Genomic DNA, 14247 nt, shown 5'->3' with positions numbered 1-14247 from the left:
CCATGCCCGAACGACAGGACCAGTTGGCCAACTAGTGCATAAATGACGCGATGCACGACAGAACGGCCGTGTCATTCCGTACATAGCGCGCTCTCCCCGCCATACAATGCTAGGCACCTGAACTGATCGCCCGATTAGTTGACAAATCAGTGCGCGAGACAGTCAAAGTTTGCAGTAGAATCGCCGCGCGCACACATATAAAGTGGTTCAATAATTATTTGTCCTCACACATTGAAACAATTAAGTTTAGTGGAGGGGCGTTCATTTTTAGATTAGACAATCAATACCTGTAGTTATGTACTACCCTTGGGTTTGGCGATATGGGCTAGGTTGGGGCTAGGTATTGTTTTTTTTTAAATTAATTAATAATTAGAATAAAACAAAAACTCAAGTAAAAAAGTATTCATTTATTTTATAATATATCGAGATCTTCACTTATTTTTTAATCCATAAAAAATATTATTTAGTCTTCATTTATTATTCGTTCACTTACATTATACATATACAACCAAAATACAACAATTTTCTATCATATACATCGAAGGATTAAAAAAGATTTTTATGTTTGTTATAATCAAAACATTATTAATTATGGATACATTTTCGGTAAAACTCTGTGTCCTATTAGATGGTGTCCCCTGTATGTGTAAAAATCTCGAATCATTTCTTCCCTTCTGCTATTGACCACGGATGCGAAATAGTATAATATTACTGAAAAAAAAAAGGATTATTTACATAATGTATCAAATTAGATAAGTTGTATTTTTTTATTGTATAAGTTGTATTTTTTATAGGATTTCTGTTTATTAAGAGAAATTAAAAATGAAATAGAGAAGAAAGGCATAAGCGTATTTACTATGGTATTTAGCAGAATTCTATAATAATCTGTGGTTATCCTGCAACTTCCCATTGCGCGCTCTTTTTCAAAAACTTGACAGCAAATTATGTCCGCTTTTTAATAAAGTAACAATAGATAATTTGTTCCTTACTCGCATAAATGAAGTACACAGACACCATTGTGTTGACTTCCGCAGATGTTTGCAGATCTTTTGAATATTGTAGCGCCATGAGGATCGTGCCGCAGAGGGACAGCACTATCAAGAGGACGGAGTACAGCCAGGCGGTGAGGAGCCATGGATATAGGAGTTTTGGTTTTTTCTAAAAAAAATAAAGATCTTCAGTATTTCTCTTGATTATGTACACGTTTGTTGTTGTGTCTGGTATCTTGAGTGTACATTGAATGTTCTATAAAATAAAACAAGCCTAATGCATTTTGTCATACAAACCAATAAGTTATACGAATAAGTATTTTAAAAAAAATCGATATTTAGGCTTATTTTATTTTAAAATGAACTTTATATAAAATAAAGTTACCTAACTTAGTTACAATTTTGTTTTAATTTTTAAATCTATAATTTTTTTTATTAGGCTTTTAAACAATATCGAAAAGATAAGTAGGTAGGTGTTTTTTATCCAGAAAATATAGTTAATAATATGCAATATAATAATATTGCCGTTGCAGATTGTTATAATCTTGTTCCCGCTGTAAATCACAATTAAGTAATTACATACATATAATTACTTATAAAAATACACATAATAATTGTGAGCACACGAAAATCATGTAAATAATATATTAAACGTAATAAACAATGACATACAATACAATCTATATTATATTGTTCTATTACTTTTGATACCTATACCTATTTTTCATGGTTGAAATTGGAAAATTACACCATGCACTTTAAAAAAATCGGTTTAGATCACATGGCATGGGGTGTCCGTATATACATAGTAGTCTTTGATGGGGTTGCCCTGTAGCGATGTTGAAAAGGATCGCAAAATTGAGTAGGAATATAGTTTACGATACTCATGCATGCAATTCCTACTGGACAGTAATTACATTGATCATATTTTTATGTATGTAACAGCATTACTAAATATTTAACAAGTATTTAACTTACTAAAAAGGTGCCAAAAGTCATGACACACGCCATAATGAATTTAATGGCAGCTGCTAAAGCTATGACACAATAGCTTATTCTTCTGACGTCGTTGTCAAGTTTGGGCAACATGGCCGCCGTGCTGTAGACGAGAGATATTCCCGCGGACGCGATCTGAAGCGAGAAAACTTCAAATAAACACAAAATTAAACCTTCATTATGTATATGAACTGTAGTAAATATTAATTAAGTTGTAAGTTTTTTTTTAAATTAATAAAGTAAGTATATTAGGTTTCAAAATTCCCGCCAAAACTATGACGTTTCCTGAAAATTAAAATGTCATAGACATTTAAAAATACTAGATGATCTACCCTCAGTTTTACATGTTTTTATATAATAATCTAATATGTAATATGTATCTAATAGACCGGGAGATACTGACACAAAATTTCGAGTCATTTGTAACAAGGATGGCGGTTCTACAGGGGTCTTAGTACGCAATGACAAAAAGAAAAACGATGGTGTGAACGCTGGTACCGGTGGCTTAGTCGCGTGGGCGTTTGTCGAACTCGTCGGAAAAATAGCGAAAGTCAAACGATTTGTAACACAAAAATTTTAGAATTTACCGATAGCCCATAAAAAAGAAGTAGGCGGTAGTGTCATGCCATACTTTTCCGGTGTGACTTACAGCCCGCCATACCGACGCGAATGTGTTGATTTAAATAAAACAATTATTCAACCATTTGTACCAGGCTAACTTTTGCACAGGTAACTATCGTCGTGCAGCCATTTACGAAAATCGCCATGCCATACTTTTCGGACGATTCCAAATGGTCGCCATACCGCCGAAAATCTGCAAAAAATTTTTATTTCGCCAAACTTTTTGTACCAGTATTGCATTTAGATTTTTGGAGAGTATTTGATAAAATGTGACCATTATTATATTTGCCATACTTCTAGTAGGGGGAAAAAGTGCTGTCATACTTGAAAACTTAATTTATTATTAATTTATATAAGTGAAGATTTCCAACACATAGATCTTTGAAATTTTGTATTTATATTTGTTGATCCTCAAACTTACAGGAAAAATAAGTGCCATACTGTTACAAATCGTTTGACTTTCGCTATTTTCCGACGAGTTCGACTAACGCCCACGCGACTAAGCCGCCGGTACCAGCGTTCACACCATCGTTTTTCTTTTTGTCATTGCGTACTAAGACCCCTGTAGAACCGCCATCCTGTTACAAATGACTCGAAATTTTGTGTCAGTATCTCCCGGTCTATAATCTTATATATAAAATTCTCGTGTCACAATGTTAGTCTGCATACTCCTCCGAAACGGGTGGACCGATTCTCATGAAATTTTCTGTGCATATCGGGTAAGTCTGAGAATCGGCCAACGTCTATTTTTCATATGTACCACGGGCGAAGCCGGGGCGGACCGCTAGTATGTATTATAAACCTGAAGAGTTTGTTTGTTTGTTTGTTTGAACGCGCTAATCTCAAGAACTACTGGTCCGATTTGAAAAATTCTTTCAGTGTTGGATAGCCCATTTATCGAGGAAGGCTATATTTTATCATCACGCTTAGATCAACAGAAGCGGAGCCACGCGGGTGAAACCGCGGAACGCAGCTAGTATAATATGGTTCACTGTTCAATCTCTAAAGTTAAAACTAACGGTCAATAACTTCACAAAATCAGACTACATAGTAACATCACAATCTATAAACAATCTACTTTTTATCAGATCATCTAATCGTATCGCTTATATCAAAAAGCCGGAATAGATTTTCATCTGAATCTATCTAAAATTGTAGTGATATTTATAAATTTAAAATAAAATAATCGCATCATCTAAGAAGTGTATCATATCATCATGTAAGAAGTGAAACTTCTTTATGACCTTATTTTTCAAAAAATAATTAACTAAGTATATGCAACTTTACAGAAATACGTCGAATCACGCATGGTAAGAAAAAGATGGCGCGTAACGGAAAAATGTCACGCGGAACGAAAAAATGTTACACTAAAATTTTTTCCACCCCGATAAAGAAGTTTCACTTCAAACATTTGAGTTGATGTTAGAAAATTGGTTAGAAAGAATTCCTGTGATAGTTTTTTGTAAAAAAATTTTTTTCTAATTCATTCAGTAATCATAATTTATCCGATTTTTTTTCGTACCTAATTAAATAATGCTAGACGATAAACAAACATTTAAATATATACGGTTTCCGATTTGAGAATTGAATAGTATGGTTGACGTTAATTAGGACGTTAAATAATCCAGCCGTGTGTAAAAAATTATAATGTAGGTACTCATTAATGTACAAATAATTATTTCTAGATAGTTCATAGTACGAATAATATTGATTCTCTGATAGAAGGGAAATATTGCAGATTATCTACTACGGAATGTATCGGGTGTGTCCCCGGGTCAAGGAAGCCCTCGTTTTACTTCTGCCTCATTATCACAGATCACTAGGTACGTAGCTACTGAAATATATACTCTAAGCTACATAGTATAAAACAAAGTCGCTTTCTCTGTCTCTATATCCCTTTGTATGCTTAAATCTTTAAAACTACGCAACGGATTTTGATGCGGTTTTTTATTAGATAGGATTCAAGAGGAAGGTTTTAGTATAATATAATTTATTGGGTTTTAGATAAAGCGGGCGAAGCCTCTTTAGACACAGTTAATTTTATTATTAGTTAGTCATAAATTTACTTGACCACTTTAGACTGAGTAATTGATGGTTTATAGATTTTTTAGATAAGATTTTTCATATGATAGCATTAAGCTACTTATTTATAATGAGTATGACACATTTTTAAATTTTAAAAATTTCCACTTTTCACAACACAATAGGTAATAAAAATAAAAAAATATAGAAAAAAACTTACCAGACTTAAAATGGCCACTATTTTGGCGCCAACACTTAAACTAATGCAAAAACAACAATTCGCGACCGGCAAACACATTTTAATTTTAAATTAAATACAAAAAAGAATACACAATTCAAACAAATATATGTGTAACATTCGAATTAATATTATAACTGTGCAATAATTTAGAAATTTAGAATATTATTTATATCTGTATAAAAAACGGTTGATGTCCTAAGGACGTTGCCTATGGTTGGCTACTAAAGGAATTTCAAAACTAATTGATAAAGTCCAAGTGTAAAATGAGATATCATTGATACGATGATAACATTGTAGTAAGAGTGATAACAATATACAACTTTACCAATTACGCTAAGCAACTGTATGAAATGATAAAGTTAATGTAACAGAAGTTTAAAAAACTGGGCGCCATAGAATGCTTGATTATGGTTAGAAGTAGTTTTTTTTTTAATGTCTAACTTATATAGAAAAAAAGTTGCAAATTTCAACTTTCTGGTTGCAAAAATGACCATAGACTAACCTAGAGTTATTTTGGTCTAAGCTCCAACTTGTATTATCATTAAATCTAATTATAAACTAAATTTTCGAATTAAATTTTCTATATAATAATGTATTACTTACATAAATCAGTAGATTATCTATTATAACTAGATAACCGATTTCTATTAGTTGTTATTGTATACAAATCCCAAAATAAAATTGTGAGTAATATATATTTTGTCACAGTACGAAGGATATCTATGTCTTACATTTAATACCTAGAAAAGGGTTTATCAATTGTCTCGTTGGAATGAAGTATTTTCACGAAACTAGAGATAATTATTAGGTGTGGTCGTGGACTATAGATAAATTGTATAGAAAATAATAACCGTGCAAAATAATTTATAATAAATAGACCATAAAAAATAACAGTTTTAAAAATACCTAAATGGTTTAAATCCAGACAATAAATTAATGGTTCAATTTTCGTAAGATGTTTAAACTTGTCCTTTGTGGTTTAAACTGACTCTAAATCGAAACAATAAATTTGATTTTTAAACCACAAGATAAACCATCGTATAACAACCTGGGAGTGCAAAGATTTATCAGACCAGAGATCAAAGTAAATAGTTTAACGAAAAAGTGTTTTGTAATAAGAAGAAGGTAGGTACTTAAGTTGTTGTTTAAATTTAAAATAGATAATGTGAATGAAATAAATAGAAATGATAAAAATTCCGACAGATATCCAAATCTTCAGATCGTGATTTATGTCACAATGTTTTTTTCATTTATGTATAATATTATTTATAACGAAACGGTGAAGGAAAACATCGCGAGGAAACCGACATGTCGAAGAACACTCGAAGAATCCAAAAGTTAGACGACATACCTACCTATGACATCAGCCAACCCTTACTTGGCCAACGTGGTGGATTATGTACAGTGGGGACACATGGGCTGATGATGACGATGAATATTTAATTGATAAAAAGTTATCCATCCAAGTTATCCAGCATTCAACGGTTATGACGTGAACTAAATAACATAAATAGGTTTAGATGATGTCAATGTATTATAAAGTAAATATAGAGTCAATTTCAAGTGGACGGTACAATGTATCAATGTATGGCAAATGCGTTACGTAATCCTCCTACTAATATTACAAACGGGAAAGTTTGTGACCATGGACGTAAATATGTTTGCAGATATATCGTGCAAAAACACCAGCAGTAGGTACCATGATGTTATGTCTTAGAAGTTAGAGCAGTATTATATGATATATTATTATGTATTACTTTAACTTGTATATTATTTTATCTACGTGATAGCACAGATTCACAGAATACTAGTAACTATGTGATAGTACCAATGGCTGAATTCTCATTTAAAATAATAAAAACGTATCTATAAAAAAATGATATACCTATTACGCCTTATCTTGATAAATGATAACAAGGTACTGTGTCCCATTTCATTCATTTTTTTATTATTTAGAATTTACAATACTGGCGAGAAACCCATAGAACATTTTTAAAATAACAAAAACATTACAAATATATTTATTTGCTTATATAGGGCGCTTGATAGTTCATTGATATACTATTTATAGGTTCTAGGATAGGACGATGTTATTTATCATATAGCGTATAATAATATCATGGATATTATCTAATGCATGATTTTGCAAACTCTAAAAGATAGTAACTACCGAATATTTTGTTATTTAATACATGATCTAAGTCTATAATACAATACCTACATTAGACGAGGATTTGCGGCGGAATCTATACTACACATAATTAGGTTTGAATTGAACAATTCCTTTGGTGTTGGTCCATTTATTGAGGGTGACCATCTTATTATAAGGTGTAGACCTAAAAAAATAAAATTTTGTTGTTTTTTTTTCTTTCACAAGACGTTAGCGGTTCTGCGATTAGACATACAAACAGTAACCACGTAAAAATAGAAGGAAGAAAAAAAAACACTTCTTCCCGATTCACATTTAAGTTTATTTAAACAAGAAATAACAAGAAAAGTTACAATCAGGCAGAGTCCGAGTAACAGACGTAGACGTAGACGTAGGTACCTACGTTCAGTACAATCGTGTAAATTGCCGAACTAAATTCAAATAGTGATTACAAACGGAAATTAACGATTCATTTTATTTTACAAGAATTTAGCCAAAATAATCATTAAAATGAATAATTCATAGTTGCTTATCTACCAAATTATGATCCAAAACGATCAAGGCAATCTTTACCTTTAGTCACAAACGTACATATCTCAGATTCTAATATTATTGCACGTTGATAAGGCGATGAATGCTATCAGTAATAACTAACGCTTGATTGTATGGAGACGTGTGATGTATGGAAGTGTGAAGTTACAAGCACGTTACAAGTGGCACTTTGGAATCGTGAGCCATGGGAGTACCGATGGTGAAGAACTGCTGCTGCTGTGGTACATTACACACGGGAACTCTCATTATAGGATATGTTTATATTGTACGTATATTCAAATACATAAGTACTGTACTATAGAATACTATAGATATTGACGTATTGACCGATTTTACGAGAACTAAGAAAACCTGCGTTTAGTTTTTATTGATTAAAGTGTAATTCCTGTTTATCGTGAGTAGAATGAAAGTAATTAGTCCTCAAAATCGTGTTAAAATGCTAAACTTTGTAAATCATTGGACTGTGTACACATAGCTAAAAAAGCGTAATACGTCATAACATTACACGGAAGATATAAATAGTACTCGCTAAGAGCACGTTTTATATTCGAATTTACATTTAAGCCCATCGCATAGCACTTGAGAAGATTAGCGCATATAATAATTATATACAGTTCACTCTGGCTTCGGTAAAAATAGCTATGTATTTTAAAATATTTTATTCTCTAGCTAGGCTACTAGTTATTATTCTGTGTCTCTACGTATCGCGCCAAATTTAATCGATTGTTTTTGTTTTATCGCCATTATCTTTGACATTGACAGGTGACAATAAACAGCTTTAATGTCATAGGAAATAATCTTTCACAATAATGGAAAAGATTACTTAAAGATACCCGCAAATCGCAATTATTAAAGATAATATTCTATTATATTATACCTACCTCGGAGTACCTCGGGTTCTGTTATGAACTTTTGCTCTTCGAACTCACAATAACGTAGTTAAATTAATATTACCTTAAAAAGACCTTAAATGACCTTTCTTTTGTATTGTACGACACTACTTAAGATGTACTAAGGAAGAAATTACGATCCAGTCATTCAAATTGAGATAATTTATATAGTTTCTGGAATTTTAAAGACAGATGAAAGCTTGATAATTTGCAAGTGTACGAATTGGTTTAAATTTTTATATTTAAGTCGGTATTATAAACATTATAATCAAATTATGAATTAATGTTATAACGCATGATTTCTGGGACTATAGAATTCATTTAATTGTCTATAAACATAGATAGTGTAGTGTTTTTGAAATATATCTTGTTCCACAGAGCAAGCCTAAATTTAAATAATTAACCAATTATAATGTTTGGGTAAAAAAAAAAACAAAGTTACGTACCATAACGAAACCTGTACCTAGTATCTATATTATCTTACCTCTATTTAAAAGATTCTTGAGCGTTAAATTATAAAATTAATAAATAGTCAGTAAAGAGTAAAAACGATCGAGTATCTTGATTCAAAAATGTTTTCCTTGATTCGATATTTTTAAATTTTTAAAATATCGATATTTTTTAAATTTTAAACAAACAAAACATGGACTAAATCATAACTTGATATATATATTGGTCCATGATCATAATCATAGAGTAAGATGCTAATCTTTAAAAATGTATTACCAGAGACACTGCTTATTGAAACAAAAGCAAATTATGCATTGTTTGAATAAGATTTAAAGCAATCAAAGACATCTGCAAATATTTATCTAGTCTTAATTATAATCTATTGGTTTACATGATAAAGAAGATAAAATTTAAACAATAGCAAGACTTTTATTTCCCTTAGTAACAGCTGTTATATAGGTACAGTTTCAGTTTTTAAATTCGCAGATTAACTTGAAAGAAGTCAGGGCTTACTAGTTGTATAATCTGAATAAATTATGTGAGAGAGTCATTACGCAAATAGTTTGACGTACTTACCTTGAAGGATGTTTGTGTGTCTAGTGATAAGGAAATTAATGTAAGCCAAGTACATGCATGCGTTGGAGTACTAACGGTCCCATATTCAAAAAGAAGCGATTTATAAGTTTGACTACAGTTTTTGTGGTAAATATAAGTTAATTTTCAATGAAAACACTAGTTACTAAGAATTAATCGGTCACTACTCACTGATCATTAGAATAAATATCAGAATCTTATAATTCGATAACATAGTCGATAACGTTCCCAAAGTCCAAACTTTTGTTTTCTCTACCATCAAACCACTTAACCACTTAACCGATTATAATAAAATTCGCACACCATATTATGCAGTGCGATCCAACTTGAGAGATAGGATAGTTTAAACATATAGGTACCACGGGCGAAGCCGGGGCGTACCGCTAGTAGACTATAGATTTTTCCACCTTAGCTTAAAAAAATCAATTAGTGAAACTGTGAAATGCATTTTATTTCCACGCTGCTCTAAGACGCTGCACTACATTTTAAAATCGCATCTCCTGTTTATTAGCCGCCCTCTTTCAATCTTTTCAGATTCAGACAAGCATAAAACAAGTACCTATATTTTTCTATATTTCATTAGAACCGATCCTTGATTATTATATTATAGGTAAAGTTTGAATTAAATTATTCCGTTTGAAGTAGGTAGGTCAAAAATTCAAAATCGAGGTAGGTCAAAGTAGGTAGGTAGGTAGGTCAAAATAATCGTTTTTTTTATTATTAAGCTATTGCATAGCTTCTATCGCGCGCCTTGAGCGCGGGGACCGAATCGAGAAATTCCGTAACGAAAAAACCTCACGCTCCCCACTTCAACGGGCTCGGAGGTGTGGCTTGTAGGCATGCTATGCAATAGCTTTACCGCGGCAGTCCCCGAGTGCCACACGTTTTTTTTTTATTAACAATAGGCAGAGGTTTGGCCACAATCCCACCTGATGGGAAGCGGCGATGTGGCCTACTTGGTTGCACGTCTGCCTAGAAGAAGCCTATTCACCCTAGCTTTGAAGAGGTCCAAGTTCAAAGTTGTATTGTCCAAGTTACATACAAATAATGCTGAAGCAAATAAAAGCGTGTTTATTTCCCCCTTTCAGGTATGGTCCCTCCTAGACCTTACCGGGTACTGCCTACTGGTAACCCTTGCCCCTCTGGGCAAGGAGGGGACGGTATCAGCCCATCGCTTCGTGCTGTACGTCACAGCTGCTATAGTCAGTGGGATTCATCTCTTGTGCTCTATCCTTCTTATCGTGGCTGCGTATAAGGTAACACTTGTCACTGATATAATATTAAATAAAAAAGAAAAATATATTTATTTCATACACACAATTTTTCAATGACAAAAAATTGATGGGTCCTCCTATACTAGTAAGATTAGAAAAATCGTCACAACCTCCTGTGTCAGGAGGTTGTGACGATAATTCAAATTAAATAATCGAATTTATTAAATCTTTTGAGGGATAATAGTTACGGTGTTATAATTTTAGATCGCTGCTTTTTAGGGTTATATGGCCAAATGGCAAAAAACGGAACCCTTATGGATTAGTAATGTCTGTCTGTCCGTTCATATGTCACAGGCAATTTTTCTATATACCTATAAAAAGGTCTTCAAAAATGAGCTTTCTAATGCTGAGTTTATATATTTTTTCACACTGAATAGTTTGCGCAAGACACTTCTAAAGTGGGGAAACGTGTCAACGTGTTCTTATTTAAATGTTATTATTTTTCCAGAAACTTCCATCCCTAACGTTACCATGGACGATTGTGACGGGCATCATAACAGCGCTGTTCTTCGTCATGTGCCTCACGGGCCTGAGTCTGATCCTGCAGGACTCCGGCGAGATGCTGGAGATAGAGTCTGTGGTTATTGCTGTTCACTTTGCAAGGGCTTGTAAGTAGGAAATGTAACTGACATGATACGATGATATCCCAATGATACGTACACAAAATTCGATGATTCGATCTTACTTCAAAAATGGCACAATATCCCTAAAGAAAAAGAGGCAATTGATATAAATTGTGGCTTTTTTTTTAGCCACTTTTCGATAAATACGACAAAGTGGGATTTTCAACATTTTACAAATAAATGGAGTAACTACCTAGTATACTGGGTGTCCCACTATCGGTATACTAAGCGCGAAGGGACTTAACAACAAAATTACGCCAAAATTTTTTTGCTAAATTTTTACTTAAAATTCAAGTTTTCTTCTCTAGCTTCGCGCAGCCGGCATATACCTAATAACGCTTCGCTTATGTGAGCATTTTGTCTATGAAAACATCTTAGGAAAACATAATCTTAAACGTTGCTTGTTAGGGGTGTACACAAAGAGTTTTAAGAATTCATCAATTTGAAAAAAAAAACATCTGGAATTTTACAAGTATTTTTACGTACTCAGCGTATGCAAAACTATAAACTCCATTGAGCTTAGAATACTGACGGTGGGACACTGTATAATGTACATATATACTACTATTTTATTGAAGGAATCCGAATACGGATACGTTTAGCTCATAATACTTACAGCAAATTGTTTCACGTTCATAGTTAGGTACACCCTTTTTTCATATATCTATATTTTTATTATAGTTGTGTGTGCAGATATTTAAATAATTTAACTGTTTAAAACCCATTTAAAACCATTATTTCCTTATAGGTACGTTAGATTTAATATATATACGTTTTTTTAATCTCAATTTATTTTCATTGCTATTTTTCAGGCATTTCTGTGTACTGCATCGTGGTAGTGCACAGCCGTCACAAACAGATCATGTATGAAGAGGACGAAATTCGGTTTCAACATTCAGCCAGAATATACCAGCCTGTGAAAACATCCGATCATCCAATATAGCTTACACTTTATAGTTTTTTGTTATGGCAATCAGTCTAGAAGTCAAATAAAATCAAAATTAAAAATAAGTGCAACAATCTATAATCTATAATCTATATATAAATAGTATGTATTCCTGTGATGTATTCGAATTTTAAAAAGCGCGCGCGTTCTTCCTTAATTGTTATTTTTTTATATAATTCGTTATTACTTTGTTATAAGTAGAAGATTGTTATGAGATTACTGTTATATTAAATTGTTTTGGACGATGACGAATATACTTAGTCTATCCATAAATACAATTAAATTTTTAACCTGTACCTACTTACCTAGTTAATGGTTTTAAATGTTTTTTTTTAATCAGCGTTTTCGAATGCGCTGGCCTATATGTACATTTTAAGCTATATTGAACGTTGTGATATTTTAAAATCAATTTCAATGTAAATAATAGATAATTTAAGTTTGAAGTTTAGTATTTTTATAATTAACTAACTAGATACTTATATACAATATGCGAAAATAAGATTTGTAAGTTCCTTTCTTCAAAAATTGTACGTATATACATTGTACACCTATGGTGTATGTAACAATATACATAATAAAAATTGTGCATATATTTTCTTATATAAACAACATACCTATTTGTAGATACCCTTGACCTGTGCACATGTATTTTAGATTTATGTAATATAGAATAATAAATTATTTTGTACAATAATATTATATGCTAACTATATTATGTAAAATGTTGTTATTTATTTCAACCCAGGCAAATATTATATGATCTGAAGAGAAAATATTAATTCTCATTAAAACAATACCTAATTAAAAATAACTATACCTAACTATATCAATTAATTTATTAGTATAAAAATGTTGTGTGGTTTTATGAAACCACGGCAAAAGTGAAACTGTTCGAACGGTTCCGAACACTGCTTTGTGTAGCGCATGTCGCGTGTATCGCGGCTGCCGAGTAGGTATACCTACTCGGCAGCCGCGATACACGCGACATGCGCTACACAGACCAAGAAGTTTGAGACGATGTAATAAAAGTTTCACTTTAATAATAATATATCAAGATATTTATTTTGATTTTTTTTTAATATGATACTTTATGGATACTTGTGATTGTTTCTCATATTTATTTTATTGCACGCCTCATAAGCGAAGCGTTGAGGTGGGTAGTTGGGTACTACTGTCACTTCGCGCAAAACATCTGATTTTTCAAACTTAAAATGTCTTTATGTATCATACATTGCACTTGTAAGATAATACATACACACACATATTAAGAAAAAACACTATTTTTAACGTTCATGATATTTTTGATGTCATTTTTGTTATTTAAACTAGTTAAAAAACAGTTTAAAAAAGTTCTGTCTTGGACGTCCGTGTGTCTGTATGTGCGGATCCTTTTTCTTGTTAACACGATAGCGACCGAAATACTTTACTAATCGAGTCTTTTTTTTTCTCTTACGCTTGAGTATGCTCAGGAATAGAACCCTTTCATTTTTCAGGGTCTGATTCGATGTGGTTTAATTGTTATTAAATAAACAAAAATAATAATTAATAAATATTTATTTAAAAAAAATTATGAGGCGTGCACTTTTGGATTTTCCAAATTATTTTATTCTATTACACTTTATTGTACATAAAATAAACAAAATGTTAAATGATACAAGAAATGATGTAGGTCTATCACAATTGGAATTTGGCGGCCTTATCACTATCCAGTGATCTCTGCCAGGCAACGACTGGGAGAAGGCAAAAAGGAAAATATGTATTAAGTATGAAAACTTTTAATTTTTTAGACGAGTTGGTGAAATGAGAAAAAATAGTACCTAATGTTAACACCTCAACATAGGTACACACATGGTATGTACACAATATAATGTTTTAATATTTAATAGTAAACCGATTGATA

The 14247-nt window shown here is 32.1% G+C and overlaps 2 protein-coding genes across 2 annotated transcripts; one reads left to right on the top strand and one right to left on the bottom strand.

Moving 5' to 3' along the window:
* Positions 1-429: 429 nt before the first annotated feature.
* LOC149486873 (uncharacterized) lies at positions 430-4949 on the bottom strand. The gene is made up of 4 exons (XM_089697071.1): positions 4849-4949; positions 1968-2120; positions 990-1158; positions 430-711 (listed from the first exon to the last, which is right to left on the bottom strand). The coding sequence occupies exons 1-4, from the start codon at positions 4924-4926 to the stop codon at positions 590-592; spliced, it is 522 nt and encodes a 173-aa protein (XP_089553197.1). The 5' UTR covers positions 4927-4949; the 3' UTR covers positions 430-589.
* A 2730-nt stretch (positions 4950-7679) lies between these two features.
* LOC149486872 (uncharacterized) lies at positions 7680-12401 on the top strand. The gene is made up of 4 exons (XM_089697084.1): positions 7680-7835; positions 10593-10760; positions 11227-11386; positions 12214-12401. Exons 1-4 carry the CDS (start codon positions 7755-7757, stop codon positions 12342-12344), a joined length of 540 nt encoding a protein of 179 aa, XP_089553210.1. The 5' UTR covers positions 7680-7754; the 3' UTR covers positions 12345-12401.
* The last annotated feature ends 1846 nt before the right edge of the window (positions 12402-14247 follow it).

This window comes from Colias philodice, chromosome 7, assembly GCF_061535455.1.
Source record: "Colias philodice isolate Cphi_HAF_F1 chromosome 7, ilColPhil1 Martin Lab GWU primary, whole genome shotgun sequence".
NCBI classification, from domain to species: Eukaryota; Metazoa; Arthropoda; class Insecta; order Lepidoptera; family Pieridae; genus Colias; species Colias philodice.
Note: the sequence above shows the minus strand (reverse complement) of the source record. Positions and strands in the feature narration are given on the sequence as shown.